The 19267-nt window shown below is 41.4% G+C and overlaps 1 protein-coding gene across 1 annotated transcript; it reads left to right on the top strand.

Moving 5' to 3' along the window:
- The first annotated feature begins 228 nt into the window (after positions 1-228).
- Positions 229-11112, top strand: SELE (selectin E). Its single transcript, XM_012783909.3, has 14 exons — positions 229-332; positions 670-753; positions 1351-1734; positions 2260-2367; positions 2955-3140; positions 4290-4475; positions 4579-4767; positions 5741-5929; positions 6051-6239; positions 6446-6622; positions 7194-7301; positions 8065-8086; positions 8195-8267; positions 9240-11112. Exons 2-13 carry the CDS (start codon positions 717-719, stop codon positions 8250-8252), a joined length of 1833 nt encoding a protein of 610 aa, XP_012639363.2. The 5' UTR covers positions 229-332; positions 670-716; the 3' UTR covers positions 8253-8267; positions 9240-11112.
- Positions 11113-19267: the final 8155 nt, after the last annotated feature.

Here is a 19267-nt window from a genome sequence, read left to right as displayed (position 1 = left end):
TTGCATGTATTATTTAATAAAATATAAAGGCATGGACAAAGGAGAATTAGTTTCAAGGGATAAAGTTTCTGACATCATTGTAATTTTAAGCATTGTGGATATTCCCGGGAAAGTTTTTGGTTGCCATTGGGGATTTCCTCTTTACTGGGTTTGGACAACATCCTCCCATTATTCACAGGAAGCAATCTCTCCTACAAAAGGGCTTCAGTAGAGGCAATGTTCAGCTGTTCTTGGCCGACTTCACATCAGAACTACTATATTGGCCTGAGACAGACGTAGCGGCGGTACGCACCTGAGGAATTTGACATTCAAACAATCTTTCCCGAAAAACAGTAAGTACAGAATTCTTTACAAAAGCAGCCTTGGGCCATGAAACATAGATTTATCAATAGGAACAAATATGCAAAAAGCCTTCTGATAAAAATCAGATCTGTACAAGCTCTTATTGTGTTGTAGTTAAAACGTATCTTTTCTCTTTGACTTAAATGATTAAAATCTTACATTTTATATTTATTCATGCGATTAAAATTCTTTGAAATAAGCAAAGATTGTGGCACTGGAACCTGTTACTCTAAATCTTATGATGCTGCCTTAAACGTCGTGGTAGAATGATGCAATTGGCTACCCAGGATTTCCTTCTGTAATCAATTTTGCACTTTTTCTCCCCAGAAAAGTACTTCGAGTCTAATCTTTTGGTGAAAAGAACTCTTGAAGTCATGATTGTATCACAGCTTCTCTCTGCTCTCACTTGTGGTAAGTCAGTGTTATTCGGGAGACCCGAGTTTCTCATCCTCGTACCATTGATATATCAGACTGGGGCGTTCTTTCTTGCGTTGGGTTGTCCTGTGCCTTGCAGAATGTCTAGCAGCGTCCCTCACTGCTGCCTGCAATACATTCTACCCTGGACTGGAGGCAATTTATTTTATTTCTTAGTGTTTCTGCTTCCTTAGTTGTAAATCATTGATCATAAATGACCTATTTCCCAGATGCATTGTGAGGATTCGATATCATGGTCATGTAAAGTGCCTCATACAGTATTTGGTGGTGCCTATTAAGTGCTCAAGAAATCTTAGTCATCCTGATTATTATGCTACTAGAGTGGGCATACTGTTAGATTGTGTTGGGAAAGTGCAGGTAAAGCACCTAGTGGATGGCCAGTCACAAAAGAGATACCATGAGTGGTAGTTTCTTCATACATACCTTTTTTTTTTTACTTTTGAAAAGGTGAAAAAAGTTGGGGTCATTCCAAAGGCCACAGTAGGCAAAAAATTCGACAATAAAAACCCAGTTAACGGAGTTAACCCATAGCAGGACTAAACCCTACCGTTTCCTTTCTATTTCCTCCCCTAGTGCTCCTCATTAAGGAGAGCGGAGCCTGGTCTTACAACGCCTCCACGAAAACCATGACTTACGAGGAGGCCAGTGAGTACTGTACGCAGAGGTACACACACCTGGTCGCAATTCAAAACAAAGAAGAGATCGAATACCTAAACTCCATATTAAACTATTCACCAAGTTATTACTGGATTGGAATCAGAAAAATCAATAATGTGTGGACCTGGGTAGGAACCAAGAAACCTCTGACCAAAGAAGCCACGAACTGGGCTCCAGGTGAACCCAACAATAAGCAAAACGAAGAGGACTGCGTGGAAATCTACATCCGGAGAGAAAAAGACACGGGCATGTGGAACGATGAGAGGTGCAGCAAGAAGAAGCTTGCCCTGTGCTACACAGGTAGGGGGCTTGGGGCAGCGGCAGGCGCTGGTTTCAGTGTGTGGGCATCTTGACATATTTATGGTATGCAGACATTGGTCTCTGTTACAGTAATTTTATGTTCTAAAAGATATGATTTGAAGACATACTATTTAACTGCTGAAGTATCTCTTTTTGTATCTTTGTGTGGATGTAGGCAAAAATGTATGCATTTGTGTATACATACACTGTAGGCAGAATACATATACACACACCATACATATTTTAGTTACTTGTTTATTTGTGGTAGGAGTAGTGTCTTCAGAGTTTGTGATAAAGGAATTTTCTATGCTTGGTGGCAGCTACACTTAGTTCCTTAACATCAAGCTTTAAAACAGATAAGCCTGAAACCCAGATTTGGCATTTCGTAAACTTAACTTCATTTAGAATCTCTGGAATTCAGTATCATTGGCGATGTCTTTGTTGCACACTGTTGATCCTAAGTTCAAAGGAACTCATTGTAAGTGCAGTAACAACCCTCGTCAACATGGATTGTGTTTTCTGCAGCTGCCTGTACCAATGCGTCTTGCAGCGGCCATGGTGAATGCATAGAGACCGTCAATAACTACACTTGCAAGTGCCACCCTGGCTTCAGTGGACTCAAGTGTGAGCAAGGTAAGTCTTGTTCTCACCTCTTCCTTCACTTAAGATGGTAGCACCACCTCATGTCCTCGCTGGCTTTGGACTGTGCGTCTTCTCTACCCTGTTGCATGTGATATAATATGGTGGTTAACAGCTGTGACTATAAAGTCAGACCCTTCTGAGTTCAAACCTGGGATCAGGCGTCCTTAAACTATGGCCCACGGGCCACATGCAGGCCGCCTAGCACATTTATTCAGCCCTCTGGGTGTTTTTGCTGGGGCTGCCTGTCCTGCTTAGCAGCTGACTCGTCCCGGTCCCACAGTGCGCACTCTCCAACAGTCTGAGGGTCAGTGAACTGGCCCCCTGTTTAAAAACTTTGGGGACCCCTGCCTTAGATTCACCAGTTACTCGTTATAGCACCTTGGCAAGGCATTTAAACTCTTGGTCATAGCTTTCTTATTGTAAAATGAGGATAATAATAATACCAACTTCGTAGGCTTACGGTTCCATAGTGCCTAGCACACAGAAAACATTCAATAAAGTGTAGTTATAGTTTCCGGTGTTCTTCCCACTCACATAAGGTGAGGGACGAGCAGAACTGATTTGGGTTTCTTTTTCAGTTGTGGCCTGTAAAGCCCAGGAAGACCCTGAGCACGGAAGCCTGGTCTGCACCCACCCATTCGGGAGCTTCAGCTACAATTCTTCCTGCCGGGTCAGCTGTGAAAGGGGCTACGTGCCGAGCAGCACGGAGCCCACGCGGTGTGCATCCTCCGGAGAATGGACTGCTCCTGCTCCAGCCTGCAATGGTAACTCTCTCCCAGAATGCACAGAACATTCCCTAACTCATCCCTCATGGCCTCCGCTTTTTATCCAATGGATAACATTTCCGAAGCTGCCGGGAAAGTTCAGTTTGTTGTTTTTAATAAAACTTGTTCTTTCAGCCTATATATATATATATATATATATGATTAATCTAGTATCTGTTTGGTTTGAGAAAGGCTTTTATGTTTCAAATGAGTGTATCCAAGGCTCTGGTGACTTGTAAGGGAGATTATAAAGCAGTGAAACTCTAGAAATCTTAATGACCTTCTCATTGTCTTTCCCTGTTCCACTTTTCTAGGCAATGGGACTAACTTAAGACCATGATAATCAAGCAGTATTAATACCTCTTTTTCTCTCTCAATCTTATTTTTCTGGACCAGAGGCCAAAAAAAAAAAAAAAAAATCAAAAATCAATCCTTCAGGTCCTGCTGGGCTAAAATAAATGAATGTCCTATGTCCGTCAGGATTATTTTTTTTTTTTTTTTTTTTTTTTTTGAGACAGAGTCTCGCTTTATTGTCCAGGCTAGAGTGAGTGCCGTGGCGTCAGCCTAGCTCACAGCAACCTCAAACTCCTGGGCTCGAGTGATCCTTCTGCCTCAGCCTCCCGAGTAGCTGGGACTACAGGCATGCACCACCATGCCCGGCTAATTTTTTCTATATATATCAGTTGGCCAATTAATTTCTTTCTATTTATAGTAGAGACAGGGTCTCGCTCTTGCTCAGGCTGGTTTTGAACTCCTGACCTTGAGCAATCCGCCCGTCTCAGCCTCCCAAGAGCTAGGATTACAGGCGTGAGCCACAGCGCCCGGCCCGTCAGGATTATTTTTAATCACAACTAGTCCCAAATCCTGAACTAGAATCTATTATTTTCTTCATTTTTCCCTTATGTAAAAGATAAAATAGATCACAGACCACTCATCATAGTCAAAGTAAAAACTAATCAGATAAGATAGAAATATCAATAAAAAAAAAGTCAAAGCTTTATTTTGGGTATGCATGTCCCCAAGCTTGGGCACAGGACTTTGGGATCTACCCTTTGAAGGCAGCTTCCTCACTCTGTAATAAACTCCAATTCAACATTAAGTGAAAATATTATTCTTCTGTAAAATTCATGGTCTCTTTCCAATCCCCAGCGGTTGAGTGTGACGCCTTGACAACCCCTGCCAATGGGATCATGAACTGCTGGCAAGGTCCTGAAAGCTCGCCATGGGACACAACCTGTGCATTTGACTGTGAGGAAGGATTTGAACTAATGGGAGCCCGGAGCCTTCGGTGTACCTCCTCTGGGAATTGGGACAGCGAGAGGCCAACGTGTAAAGGTAGAGTTGCTCCACATAAAGAGCCACGAACTTTCCTTTTCTCAGTCCATACTAGCAATGGGCAAGCCAGACCTGCTAACATGAATGGGTGCATGTGTTGCAGCTGTGACATGCAGTGCTATCCAACGGCCTCAGAATGGCTCTGTGAACTGTAGCAACTCCGCTGCTGAAGAGTTTTCCTTCAAGTCATCCTGCAGCTTCACCTGTGAGGAAGGCTTCATGCTGCAGGGGCCAGCCCAGGTTGAATGCACCACGCAAGGGCAGTGGTCAGAGCAAATGCCAGTGTGTGAAGGTAAGCCCAAGATCCTTTCCTTTACACTTTCCTTTCTTACACAGCAGCAATCTTCAAACTTGGGCAGTGAAAATGAAATCAGGTGCCCACTTCAACTATAGAAAGCGGATTTGATGAGCAACACTCATCTTACATCTTTGAGATTCATTTAAAAGAACCAGTGCTTGGCCAGGGAAAGGACTGTATGTAATAAGAGTGAATGCTTTGCTGGTTTCTTAATTGTACTGTGCTGATATCACTTTATAGTATAGACATTGGCGTGGAGTAGGCAGAATCCTTAAAGGAAATCATATTAGAAATTTTTAAAAGCAAAATAATGAGAACATGACTTGAAACTAAAACTCTTGTCATACTTTTCTTCTGAAATGGCTCATAACTAGCAGTGATGCAAATGCTTCGAGCATGGTGTCAGTTGCAGTGATAGTTTCGATAGATCTGTAAGCACTAAAATTTAGTTCACTTTTTAAAGCAAGAGCGAGGATATGGAAAACAAGCAGGTTTTACTATTAGGTACTGGCATTCACCTAGCCAAAGGTAGCACAGAGTGATTTCCAGTGGCAAAAAGTTGCAGCACCAAAACTAAATTGTGAGCAGACAAATTTTACATGGGTGCCTTCTTCTTGTGCCTTCTTCTCGTCCTTTCTTTTTGGCACCATGTGTAAGCATGCAGGACCTTTAAGTTGCCCTCTGACTATAGGCAGTGTTTCCCTTGACCCTAACTCCTTTTGCATGTTAGAACAGTGACCAGGAACCAATGTTCCCGAGAAAGGCTGTCCTTTAATTAGTGCCGTTATCAATGAGGAGATTGGGATTCAAAACCACACAGCCGTCTTCCCAGTTATCCAGGGAATAGCGAAGACTCTTGAGTTCCCTAAGTGTTGCTTTGTCCCGCATGGGCTGTGTTCACTCATCAAACACCAAGTACTCGCTAGGTGCACTGCGATATTTTCTGACCATGATTTTGATGTCTCAGCTCTCCAGTGCACGGCCTTGTCCAGCCCAAAGGGAGGGAGCATGAGTTGTCATCCCAGTGTTTCTGGAAGTTTCCAAAGTGGGTCCAGCTGCGAGTTCTCCTGTCAGCAGGGATTTGTGCTAAAGGGATCCAAAAGGCTCCACTGTGGCCCCACAGGGGAGTGGGACGGCAGGACGCCCACCTGTGAAGGTACTGTCTTTGCTTTTATTTGATTTCAAGGTAAAACCTATTGAAGAGTTTAGGGGCTTGATTACCTTGAGAAACCTGTTTCTCCCTGATGTAAGCTCAAGTGCTCTCTGCTGTCTTCCAGCTGTGAAATGTGATGCCGTCCACCCACCCCCAAGGGGCTTGGTGAATTATGCTCATTCCCCTACTGGAGAATTCACCTACAAGTCCACCTGTGCCTTCAGCTGTGAGCAAGGCTTTGAATTACACGGATCAGCTCAACTTGAGTGCACATCTCAGGGACAGTGGACGCAGGAGGTCCCCTCCTGCCAAGGTAGGACTGAGTTCAGACTTTCTGGGAACAAGTCTATACCGCTTAAGTGTCTGAACCTAGATTGCTCCAAGGGGCTTGATCCTAAATTCCTACATGCTGAAAATGAAGTAATGCTTATAAGTTACATGTATTGGTGACTTTCAAAGCCAGTTTTGGAAGTTTTCCAGTAGATTTTTCTTAACCTCTACCTGTGTGTCTATTTTTAGTGGTCCAGTGTTCAAGCCTGGCAGTTCCGGGGAAGATCAACATGAGCTGCAGCGGGGAGCCTGTGTTCGGCACCGTGTGCAACTTTGCATGTCCTGAAGGGTGGACGCTCAATGGCTCTGCGGCTTTGACATGTGATGCCATGGGACACTGGTCTGGGACGCTGCCTACCTGTGAAGGTGACGCACTGATTGATGCTGGTTGTCTGAGGGACTAAAGAGGAAAAGGGGAGCTATCTTGCTACAGTAACTAGCTATCCATTATGTCCAAACCAGAAAGGTTGCCCAGGTTAGAAAGTTGTGAATATTTAGTTGTATGGGGCTAGAGAGAAAACAGAGGTGGCATGTTGATGGGATGGGTAGAAATCTGACAGTGGGAAAAAGGAGAGCTAGAGAGGAAAGCAAGAGGGGAAAAGGAAAATGGGGTAGGGGGTGGGGTGCACAGAGAGAGAGAGATAGAGAGAGAACACACACAATCACAAGCCAGTGCAGTATTAACCAAAGTATGTGTGGTATTGTGAAAGAGCTTGGCAAATTAGAGTTCTGCCTGGCAGTGGGGGGAGAGAGCCTCCAGGGTGGTTTGGGGCAAATCTAAAAGGCCTTAAATGCAACATCTCTACTTCACGTGTTGAACTAGGTGGCTCTTCTGCTTCTAGTAATCAATGTGCAGAGAAAAGGCCAAATGGACAGGACAGAAAGACTTTAAAGTCAATTCCTTCTCATGACAGTCCTTTCCCTCTTGTTTCTTTAGCTCCCGCTGAGTCCAATACCCTGATAACTGGGCTTTCCGTTGCTGGAACCTCTATCCTGACATTAACATCATTTCTCTTCTTCCTTCTGAAATACTTGCGGAAGAAAGGTGAGGGAGTTTAAGAATGTACTCCAAAAATGTTTTTAAAAATATATTTTTTTCTCATTGATGAGTCATCGTCTCTCTTAAAAATTTAAACAGTAATCAGAATCTAATTATTAGGTAACCATTAACAGACTGCAGTATAATTAAGCAGAAGTCTCAGGAAAATAGTTTGTAGTACAACTCAGTGTGGGAAGTGTTTTAGGAAATATAAATGCTAGTTGTGCTAAGATTGTACAACTCCGGTGCGGGTGTTATTCACATCAAATTTTATGGTGTCCCTGGAGTGGTGCAATGAGACTGCCGTGATTAGTGATCTCGGGAAAATGGATAAAATGCTTCCTTAAAATATTTATTTGGAATGCAGGTTTAAATTTGCATATTCATAAGGAATATGCAAGCACGTCTGACCACGCTCATGGTTTGTCTGGCCTACAGAGCACTTAGACATTTTTGAGTTAAGTTCTGGCATTTAAAACATAGGAAATTTCACATGAAAATTCATATTTAAGATTTTTCATGAAAAATTGGAAGCTGAATCTGGCCAGATGACGCCGTAACTATGAGGTGGTGTGAGGAAGTGGCTGTGGCCTTCGGATGGATGTGCACTCTGCATTTTACCCTAATTACCACCAAGCTGTGCTTGTGCTCTGATCACCACAGAGGCCATAAGGCATTGTGTTTGCAACCCCTAATGAATCAAGCGTCTGGATTTGATATGTCCTTAAAGGTCATGTAGTCTGAATTAATGGTTTTCTTTCTCTTACAGTAAAGAAATTCGTTCCTTCCAGGTAAGTTGAATTCTTGTACAATGCATGCCACTGAACGTTTTACACATTTTCCTCTCTTTATTATGTTGGAAAACAGGGCTTAATTTAGTGTTCTCATGTATTCCACAGCAGCTGCCAAACCCTTGAATCAGAGGGAAACTACCAAATGCCTCCTGATCTCGTTTAAGTTCAACAGAATCAGGTAAGACTTGGAAATGACTTAAGGTTATAAGAGAGGTATCCTCTCTACATGTTCTATTTCTCCTTGAACCCTCCAAAGCTGACAATTTGGGGGGAGGGTGGTGATCACCACCTTCATAGTATTTTCTGGAAAGTTGTTTCATTTCTTTCTAGAAGGAGAAGAAAGAAAAAGGATCTGGTTTTACTGAGTTATTTTATTTATGAAAGATAATAGTGATGATGATAGCTGATGCTTATATAGCACTTAGTATGTCCTAATAACTGTTCTAGGCTAGGAGCTCTATGAGATAGGAGCTACTCCTATAGCCCTCCTCACACAGGTGAAGAAAATGTCTAAAATCTCATAGCTAGTAAGTGGTGTAGCCAGGATTTAAACCTAGGCAGTCTGGTTCTGGGATCTGTGTTCTTAACCATTCTACTTTGCTTTACAAGAATTTGAAAGGGCCAAATCCCTCTGAATAAATTTATTTTAAATTCATATTTTTTTGTGTGCAGTTTTAGGTTTCCAGAAAAACTGAGCAGAAAGTACAGATAGTTCCAATGTATCTCCTCACTGCCCCCTTCTAATTTCCCCTTACTATTAACATCTTGCACTAGTGCTACAACTCATGGGCCAACATTGATATTAATTAATTGTTAATATTATTATTAATTACTGTTAATTAATAACAACATGTTATTAATTCATGTGTTGATTAATTATTATTGATTAATGTCCACATAATGTCCACAGGTTACATCAGGATTCACTTTGTGTTGTACATTCTGTAGGTTTTGACAGATGTGTAATGGTGGACCTGTAGCCAGCACACAGGGTAGTTTCACTGTCTTAACCAAATAGATTCTGATGTTCATACTTTTACTACCCCAGTGAGAGTGTGTGCAGCAGTCTGTGCTAGGAGGTGCATTTTGTCGTCGCTGTCAGTATGCAGAACATGAAGTGTTCTGATGACACGCATGCTTATATTTACAGGAACACAGAAGCATCCGGAGAACTCGGGCCACACACTGCAGACAGCAGGGACAGAGAGTTCTCCTCGGGTCTCTGGCCCTTCTTGCCTACTGTCCCCACTCCCTTTACAGCCGGGATCGAGGCACCCACCACAACTCCAATGGCCCCTGTGGACGAGGCCAGCCTCCCACTGAACAGACTCAGTTTTCTCTTTCCCAGCCTCAGGATCAAGAAAGTGCTGCTTCCTGAAGGGAACAAACATTTTCTCCCAAGCAAAGATGAAGAGACCAAGAGTCTGGATCTCAGATTTCCTTTTCTCACTCTCCCTTGCTCACTGGGAAATCTCAGTTGGGGAAACAGTATTTTGGGGCTTTGTTTCTTTCTTTTGCCCCTCACGGTGTTTCCACTGTTGATTGTATAGTTACTGTCATGGGGATGAATAATAAGTATCAAGAGAGGGAAACAAATTGGCCCCAGAGTATTCTAACTTGAAAAAATGACAAATTTTTAATGTCCACCGGTGACTGCTTGGCAAGGGGCGCCTTTGTAGATGGTGCAAATCCTACTTAATGTTCTGTGCGAGGATTACTAAGCACAGTCTTAAATGTTTTTATCCCTATGGGATTTAATGCTTTTTAAAGGGTTCTTGAAAACTGGTTGTTTTAATTGAGGTGAATGTAGTATAATCTTTCATAATTGTCAATTCAGTGCATGTGTAGTAAGGAATTAAAAAATGTGTAGATGTTTTGAACGATGATAGGGTAAAAGTTCCTTACCCTTGATTACCCCTTCTTTGTTTCTTAACAAATTATGTCACATCTGTAGTAAGTTTACTTCAAAAAAAAGGGCAAATATTATCTGTCCCCTAGCAAGGCATAATGTTAACTAGTATAAAGTTATGAGTGTTTTGCTATAGTTGTTTTAAAAACATTGTAGTATCAGGAGAGTAAAAACTGAATGGAGGGTTTGTATACTGTCAGGTATGTTTTCAGGAATGTGTAGTTTCCATGATGAAAAACTTTCATGAGACCAAATGTTCCAATTTGATAAAACCATACATAAATGCAAACAAACGGAGGTACAATTTTATGAATGTCTTTGTTGGAAGAAACATGTAGAAATATGGATGTGCTTTGCATTCCTACAAAGATGTTTGTCAGATGTGATATGTGAATATGATTTTTGTATGTTACATAAAATTTCAAATCCATAATAGGAACTCACCATGTAAAAGATTCATCTAGGAGATTTTTTAAAAGCAAAAATGTCTGATAATTATTCTCTACTTGTTTTATCCTGTATGTTAGTGTGTTCTGGAAGAGGGGAAAGCCTGTGTGAGCAAGTGTTTGTGTTTCTTTATAAGCTGATTTAAAAATTCCTAAGGAATCTTCAGTTACCATTTGAGCACTGGCAGTGAGAAATTCTCGTTCGGTAATTGCCAAGGCTGGTCCAGCCTCAGAGTGTGAAAATCAAAACTCTCCCACACTCCCATTAGCTCAGCATGTACAAAAAAGGAAAGTTTCAGAGAAGTGCTGAGCAGTAAACATGGCCCCAGTTAACGTGGAGTGTAATGAGGATCAGAAGAGTGGAGGTTTTTGATGGATCAGAACTTTGGGAAATAGAAAGAGAGAACAACTATTGTGATCAGGTTACATACGGAATGAATTATTATTTTCCCTGAAATTGTTCAAATGTAAATATTTATGTATAGTGCATTAGAAATAGTGTGAAATATAAATGTGGTCTGCTTTTGGGTTTTTTAAGGTATTTTAAATTATGATTTAAAATATTTTACAGTTTTTTAAAGTATGTATTTATTTAAACTTATGTCAGTTTGGACCTATTGTATTTGATATAGCACTAGAAAGCTTAACAATAAATGTGTTTATATTGATCTCTTTGTATAGGCTCTTTCTTAAAAATTTTATTTAGATAAAACTCACATATCATAAAATTTACCCTTTTAAAATGTACAAGACTGTACAACTATCACACTGTCTAACTCCAGAAAATTTCTATCATCCCCCAAGCAAACCTGTGCCCATCAGCACTTATTCACCATTCTTCCCTCCCTCAAACCCCTGGCAACTACTAATTTACTGTCTGCCTTTATGGGTTTGCCCATTCTGGATATTTCACATAAATAGAATCATCCAGTATGTGATCTTTTGTGTCTAACTTCTTTCACTTAGCATGTTTTCAAGGTCCATCCCTGTTGTAGCATTTATTGATGCTTCATTACTTTTTATGGCTGAATAATACTCCATCGTATGGATAGACTACATTTTGTTTCTCCATTCATCGGCTGATGGACTTTGGACTGTTTCTGCTTATTGACGATCATAAATAATACTGTTATAAATATTCACGTTCAATTTTTTGTGTAGGCTTATGTTTTCAATTCTCTTCAATACTTAGCAGTAGAATTTTGGGCTCACATGGTAACTTCAGGTTTCATTTTTGAGGAACCACCCAACTCTTTTCCAAAGAGGCTGTACCATTTCACAATCCCACAGCAGTGCACAAGGGTTCCAATTTCTCCACGCTCTGGCCAATACTTGTTATTGTCAGTCTTTTTTATTATTGCCATCCTAATGAGTATAAAGTGTTGTATGTACATAAAGTTTCTTAAAGTGATACTGGAAAGTTGCCTAAAAAATATTAGTGATCTAAAAAAATTTATTAAGCCCAACCATGGAGTCTTTGCATTATCCTAGAGTCTTTGCCTCATGCTGGTCTCAATTACAAGTTGCTCATATTAACTGATTTACCTTCATTAACACTTTAGACTCAGTTACTCTTCAGGATTAGAGTCACAGTGCTTTTTTTTTTTCCTACCCAAAATATATGTCTTCTCTCTTCTGGAGTAGTGTCAACCCACAGGCTTGACATATAGCCAAAACCACCTGAAGAATCTCATTATTATTAAAGAATAGGAATATCTGAAATTTCTTTCTTTTCTCTTTAAGTTCCTGAGAGCAGAAATATCTGAAATTTCTAAGAAAACAGGGTTTAATTTTTGGCTTGGTTACCCAGGCTAAAATACTGTGGCTATAACACTAACATAGGTAAAAGTTGGTTTCTCTTGGATTTTATATTTCATCTTAGCTCAAAAGTATTACTTAAGAGAAAATGAAAGACAAAATAGAAAACAAAGATAGATTCTGCTATAATTAGGGCTATTTTCATGTAGGACTGAAATATGCACACACTTGAGCCATCAGCTCAAAACCGCATAGCGTGAATGTTGGTTTTCCCAGATATAAGAAGAGAGACTAGAACAGACTAAATTAACCCAAAGAAATACAGGTCCCTAAGTCAAATGGACATGGGCAAGTGGGAAGCACAGAAGTGAGAAGTAGAAAAATTCTCAGTCTTAGCACCATGGGATTAGAATAGAGCTTTGTATATAAAAAGAAATTATCTAAAAGGCAAGCGCTTTTGGTCTTCTTTCAGTTAGAATTAGTAAGTATAGCTTCCACCCCCAAATTTTAGCTTTCCTCTCCCAAGAGTCTAAGCCAAGAGAAACAAAAATCTTTTTCTCTTCCTGTATATATGGAAGATGTACATATATGTCAGATGTTGGTTAATAAAATCTTTGAACTACTAAGGAGCACAGAGCAGCAAGATAGGCCTCCTGTCTTTGTTAAAAATAAGGATAAAACCACAACATCATTTTGGTAATAATCAAGGAAATTTTTCCTTCTCCCTGATCTCCCATTGGTGCCAAGTCCTATCAATAGTTATTTTAATGATAACTCCCATCTTCCGTGTTCCATTCCCACTGACAGCCCTCAGACTGGGCCCTTATCACCATTCCCGGATTATATGGTAAAATCCACATAACTTCCTTAGCCTCCAGGTTCTCAGTCTGCTGTTGGGGTGCACCCTGGTTAGAAGACACTGACACAGTCCACAAGACATGCAAAATCTAGTCCTTGCTCATCTCCTGACCTCTTTCCTCACCATGCCCCATCATACATTGGATTCTGTGCACACGGGAGAGCTGTTCTGCCCACTTTGGGCATGCTGGCTTCTTTTACCTGGAATTACCTTCCCCACCGTCCCTCCCACCAGCTAGGAGCTCCTCCGCCCTTTGCCTGGTTAATTCTTATTCATCTTTCAGGTCTCTGCTTAAATGTCCTGTGATGGCCAATTTTATGGGTCAACTTGACTGGGCTATAGGATACCTAGATATCTGGTAAAAGAGTATTTCTGTGTGTGCCTGTGAGGGTGTTTTGGGAAGGGATTAACATTTTAATTGGTAGACTGAGTAAGAAGATTGCCTTCACTAATGTAAGTGGCCATCAACCAATCTGTTGAGGGCCCAAATAGAAGAAACAGTTGGAGGAAGGGTGAATTTATTTATTTTTTCTTGAGACAGGGTCTCGATTTGTTGCTCGGGCTAGAGTGAGTGCTGTGGCATCAGCCTAGCTCACAGCAACCTCAAACTCCTGGGCTTAAGCAATCCTGCTGCCTCAGCCTCCCAAGTAGCTGGGACTACAGGCATGCGCCACCATGCCTGGCTAATTTTTTCTATATATATTAATTGGCCAATTAATTTCTTTCTATTTATAATAGAGATGGGGTCTCGCTCTCACTCAGGCTGGTTTCAGACTCCTGACCTCAAGCAATCCGCCCGCCTCAACCTCCCAGAGTGCTAGGATTACAGGCCTGGCCGGATGACTTCATTCTCTGACCTGAAACATCCACCTTCTCCCGCTCAAACATTGACAATCTTGGTTCTTGGGTCTCCAGGCTTGAACTGAATTATACTGCCAGCTTTCCTGGGTCTCCAGCTTGCAGACAGCAGGTCATGGGACTTCTCAGCCTCATAATCACATAAGCCAATTCCTATAATAAGTCTACATGTATTTAACATCTCCCTCCCCCTGCATCCTATTGGTTTTGTTTCTCCAGAGAATCCTTACATATGTTCCTTCATGAGAATTGACTCTGTAGACTAGGTCTTCTCTTTAAAGCTCTCACAGATCATATTTTTTATCCTTCCTTTAATTGCAATAAATAATTATTTGTGTAATTGCTTGTTTAACGTTGTCTTCCCCACTGGACTCTAAGTTTCTTAGGGAGAGGAAAAAATTACCTTGCTCATTGCTATAGTCCCAGAACCTAGCATATTCCTGACAATTGGTAGATATTCAATAAATATTTATTAAATGAATAAATGACTAAGTGAATGAATGCATGGGTATTTGGTTTCACCATAAGGTGCAGAATTGCTTCTCCATATGCAATGAGTTGTCTCAGCAGGTAAGAATTTCAAATCCAGTTATGTATCAACTGTCCCCCCTCCTGCCAGTTTGCAATTTAATGTGGCCATCTATCTCTCAGAAAGTCCAGCAATAATTAATATTTCAGCTCCCCAAATCCAGTAATGGGGCTAGTGGGGATCATTGTGAGGGCTAGAAACTAGAAATAGGAAGAAAAAAAGTCAAAGGAATGGGAGGTAGAAAAAGAGCACATAAGGAAGTAATAAAGAAGTGAGGAAAATGAAAGGTACCCAAAGAAAAAACATTGAGGAGCATAGAATAAGAAGTACAGATGCTACAGAAGAGAGAGGCTCAGTTCTGTATTCATCTTCCTGGGAGCTTAAACCATGCAGGCAAGCACACGTGCTCACATGTGAACACACACACAGACACACAAACACACCTTTGTTCTTAGGCCCTAACCCACAGGTAAATTTACCTGGAAGCTAATAAAAACTAAGCTTCAGGGTCCATTATTTACATGGACCTTCATGTTACAAGGGCCTGGATACTAGAAATGTGTTTACATGGTAATATTTTTTTGTAAAAATCTGTAAAAATAAGACACTTTTATATTATTGTTCTTAAAGAGAGATTCCAAATTGTATAAACCTCAGGCCCTGCAAAATCCTGAATCTGCCCCTGACCCAACCCAGAATATTCTGATTCAGTAGGTTTGGGGGTGAATGCTGTGTCTTTATTTTTTCAGTGACTTTGATACACTACCAGGGTTGGCGATCACTGAGGAAGAACTATGGACTGATCAATTTCATGAGTCCCTGACATTTAGGCAGTATTTCTTTCAGAGCGTTGTCACCATTGATTGGGACATAAACCACGAGACACTCTGTAGTTTGGCAAAAGCTGACAACTGGCAACATTCACTTCCACAATGCAGTGATGTATGATATAATCCTCTGTGCTGAGTAATTAGCGTTCCATCTGTATGACTGGATGTAGCCGTATAGTTCTTTGCAACAAGGAAGAAGAGGAATTTGGACATAGCATTAACACTTTTCAATAACACTTCCTTTAACAAAAGTGTTAACAATTTCATTAACACTTCCTCATGCCCTGTTTTTCTACTTCCCATTTCTTTGGCTTTTTTTCTTCCTCTTTCTAGTTTCTATCCCTCACAATGATCCCCACTAGCCCCATTACTGGATATGGGGAGCTGAAATATTAATAATCGCTGGGCTTTCTAAGAGATAGATGCCCATATTAAATTGCAAACTGGCAGGAGGAGGGGGCAGTTGATACATAACTGGATTTTAAATTCTTACCTGCTGAGACAAGCTAATACAGTAGTAAATTGGATTAATCTTTTTAAAAATCAGTTATTGAAGCAGTAGTGCAGAACAGAATGGAAGTGAATGAGGAGATAGCTGATGGTTAGAATGAGTTAATGACCGGCAGGTTCAATGAAGTGCAATTAAGAAGCAATGCAATGAAATACTTGAGCAATAAACTCACAAGCATAGGAAACTGTAGATACAGAGTGAAATGTTTGATGGTGTGATTGCAGAGACGATACAGCCTTGGGTGATGTCAAGGTTGAGGCTGTGCTCAGGGAAGGAGGGAGCTCAAGTGGAGTGGAGGAGAATGTTATTGGAGAACGGAGGGTCTGGGCTATGGGATGTGTTATGCCATGGGTGGTGAAGTCCTGTAAGATTAAGAGAGGGGCTTGAAGGGAGAGGAAGACCAGGAGCCAGGTGTCAGAGCCATCTGTGCATGAGGGGCTGGGAGGTCACTGCAATGAGCACGGTGAGAAGATGGTTTATTTCAGTGTCATGAGCTTCAAAGAAGTAGGGTTATTTTACTTCTTCTTTTCATTTCTTTTAGCAAGAGGGTGGAAGAACAAAGACCCGTAAGAGGCACTCATCATAAAGGAGGAGACCACCCTTGCCTTCCAACCCTGACAGGTGTGGAGTGTGGAGAACAAACATTATCATCTTGAGAAATGTGCAGGGGATGTGATGTCCTCAGGAGGCAGCCAGCTTGCTGATGAAGCAAGGAGGCAGGAGAAAACTTTGGAGAGGAACTGGAGGATCTAGGGGAGTTTGCTCGCCCTGAAGCTTGCATTCCAGGGGTGGCAAGGAAGCATTTGGGAAGGAAATCAAGGTTGGGTCAGGAGAGAATAGTTTGGGCGAACTGTCTAGGAGATGACAGTAAGAGGGGCTTACACTCCAGGTGTAAGGAAAACAGCTACAGGAGCCATGGTGGATTTGTCTTGGTTGGACTGTGGAGGTGGGTGGGCATTTAGGTCTAATTCTGGCCTGGAGTGAGGACTACTGGTTGTTGCATGGGACTGTGCATGCCTTCTCCCCAGGATTAACTGATGGCAACTGCAGTGAGTGCAGCCTTGGCTGGCAGCAATGAACAAGTAAGCCTGTGGTTATCTGTGATGGGGGTGTGGGCTGGGGAGGGTTGGGCAGAGGCCCTTTTTATGGCACTTACCTCACATCTCATGGCAGGCAAATGGTCTTTCAGCATTGGTTCCTCTCTCCAGGGTTTTGTGATGGTTTTTATAAAACTCACCAGCTCAATCTAGTTCTACCCCTTGGTGGCCACACAACAGCCTGAGAACCACTCTTTCCCTTCCAGTGGCTGTTAACACGCTTCTGTGACCTCTCTTATCACAAATCTTCTTTAGGCTGAATGTGCATGAATTCTTTTTTTTTTTTTTTAATGAGGTAATGTTCACATAACATTAAATCAACCATACTAAAGTGTACGATCCAGTGGCCTTTAGTACATTCACAATGTTGTACAACCACCCCCTCTACCTAGTTCCAAAATGTTTTCGTCAAAAGAAAACTCTGTACCCACTAAGCATTAGTCCCCATTGCCCTCTCTCCCCTGGGCATCTCCAATCTACTTTCTGTGTCTACGGATTCAACCTGTTCTAAATATTTCATATAAATGAGAATCACACAATATGTAACCTTTTATATCTGGCTTCTTTTATAGCATAATGTTTTCAAGGTTCATCCACGTTCGGGCAAGTATCAGCACTTCATTCCTTTCTATGGTTGGATGATATTCTACAGCACAGACGAACGTGCTGCCCTAAACTTAAACCCAATTTCTCACTGTGTTCTCAAGAAAAATGTTTTCGACAAACACAAGATCAATCCATATGATTCAAAAATATACATATGAAAATGTTTTGATAAAAGCCCCAAATCATAGCATTGTTTGTATGGCCCAAGTATTCTAAAAAACTAACTTTATATAATGACAGAATTTAAAATTTATAGAAAAGTGAATAGATTGCATGTGTACTTGACAATGTTCACTAAATAATTCCCCCTAAAAAGCAAAACAAAGAAAACACAACTTTTGACAGGATCTAGGTCATTCTGTCTGACAAGGGCCTGAAGTGCCCAATGACATAATACAACTCTGGGCGCTGAACGAACTTGGCTGTGTGTCAGGAGACATAAACTAGCTTTCTGAGACAACTCTGTGTTTGTCCATGGTCTTAAAAGAAGAACAGAAATGTACAGAAAACAAATATAATAGCAAAGATATCCAGCAGAATAATAGAAGACAAAAAAAAAAAAAAGAAGGTAAAATCTTCTGTTAAAATAAAGGACATATGGCTGGGCATGGCATCTCATGCTTATAATCCTGGCACTTTGGGAGGCTGAGGCAGGAGGATAACTTGAGGCCAGCAGTTCAAGACCAGCCTGAGCAACAGAGCAACACACCATCTCTACAAAAAATAGAAAAACTATCCAGGTATGGTGGTGTGCGCCTGTCGTCCCAGCTACTTGGGAGGCTGAGGCAGGAGGATCACTTGAGCCCAGGCATTTGTGGTAGCAGGGAGCTATGATGATGCCACTGTACTCTAGCCCAGGCAATAGAGTGAGACTCTGTCTCAAAATAAATAAAAAAACATATAGCTTAAAACCAAAACCAAAAAGGAGTTTGTTTATCCATTCAACCACCCATTTGTTTAGCTGACATTTATTCATTTATTGAGTGTAAGACATTATGCTTCTGGACATATAGAGGATTAATATTCTGCAAACCCCTACAACTATCATATTTTAAATTACTACATGGGAAGTACAATGGCTTGCTTTAAATGAAAAGCTGAACTTACAAAAAAAGAATGAAAGTCTCAGACAAAAAAATGCTTAGGGAGCAGGGGCCCAGATCCTGGAAGTCTGTAAGGCAGCATAAGGACTTTAGATTTTACTCTGAGTGAGATGAGAAGCCATTGGAGGATTCCGAGCTGAAGAGGGACGTGGTCTGGCCTGTGTTCTTTGGTGCTTGTTATCCTCTCCCCTCTCTCACCAGTGCTACCTCACCCACCGTCCATGCTCATCCTTCCCTGCTCTGTGGCCTGATCACCCAATCATGGGTAGGCTGGTTTCCAATTGGTTTGACTAAGAGGCGCCTAAGGGAGATTAGAGAGGGAGAGGAGATAGAGGGAAGGGTAGTTCTGATTCAGTCTCTGCCTGCTTCGGTGCTCTGTCTCTGGAGATAGCTGAACCCTTCCTGCGCTACAGCTCTGAGGGGTGGCTTTCCCTCAAGGGTTGCAGGTCTCCCTGAGTTTCAATAACACAACTTCCTCCCCTTGAACCTTCAGCCCCAGGGGTACAACAGCTTCTAGCTACTACTAATCTCTGGAGGCCTCGTTTTCTTCTCGTTTGTTCTCTTAGCCTTGCCCAGTAAGTGGTCCCTCCGTTAAAAGCTCTTCAATGAGTGAATAATTAATTTATCCATCTAGGATGATTTCTGCCTCTGGCTGGGGCCCTGAATGATATA

This window comes from Microcebus murinus, chromosome 2, assembly GCF_040939455.1.
Source record: "Microcebus murinus isolate Inina chromosome 2, M.murinus_Inina_mat1.0, whole genome shotgun sequence".
Taxonomy (NCBI): Eukaryota; Metazoa; Chordata; class Mammalia; order Primates; family Cheirogaleidae; genus Microcebus; species Microcebus murinus.
Note: the sequence above shows the minus strand (reverse complement) of the source record. Positions and strands in the feature narration are given on the sequence as shown.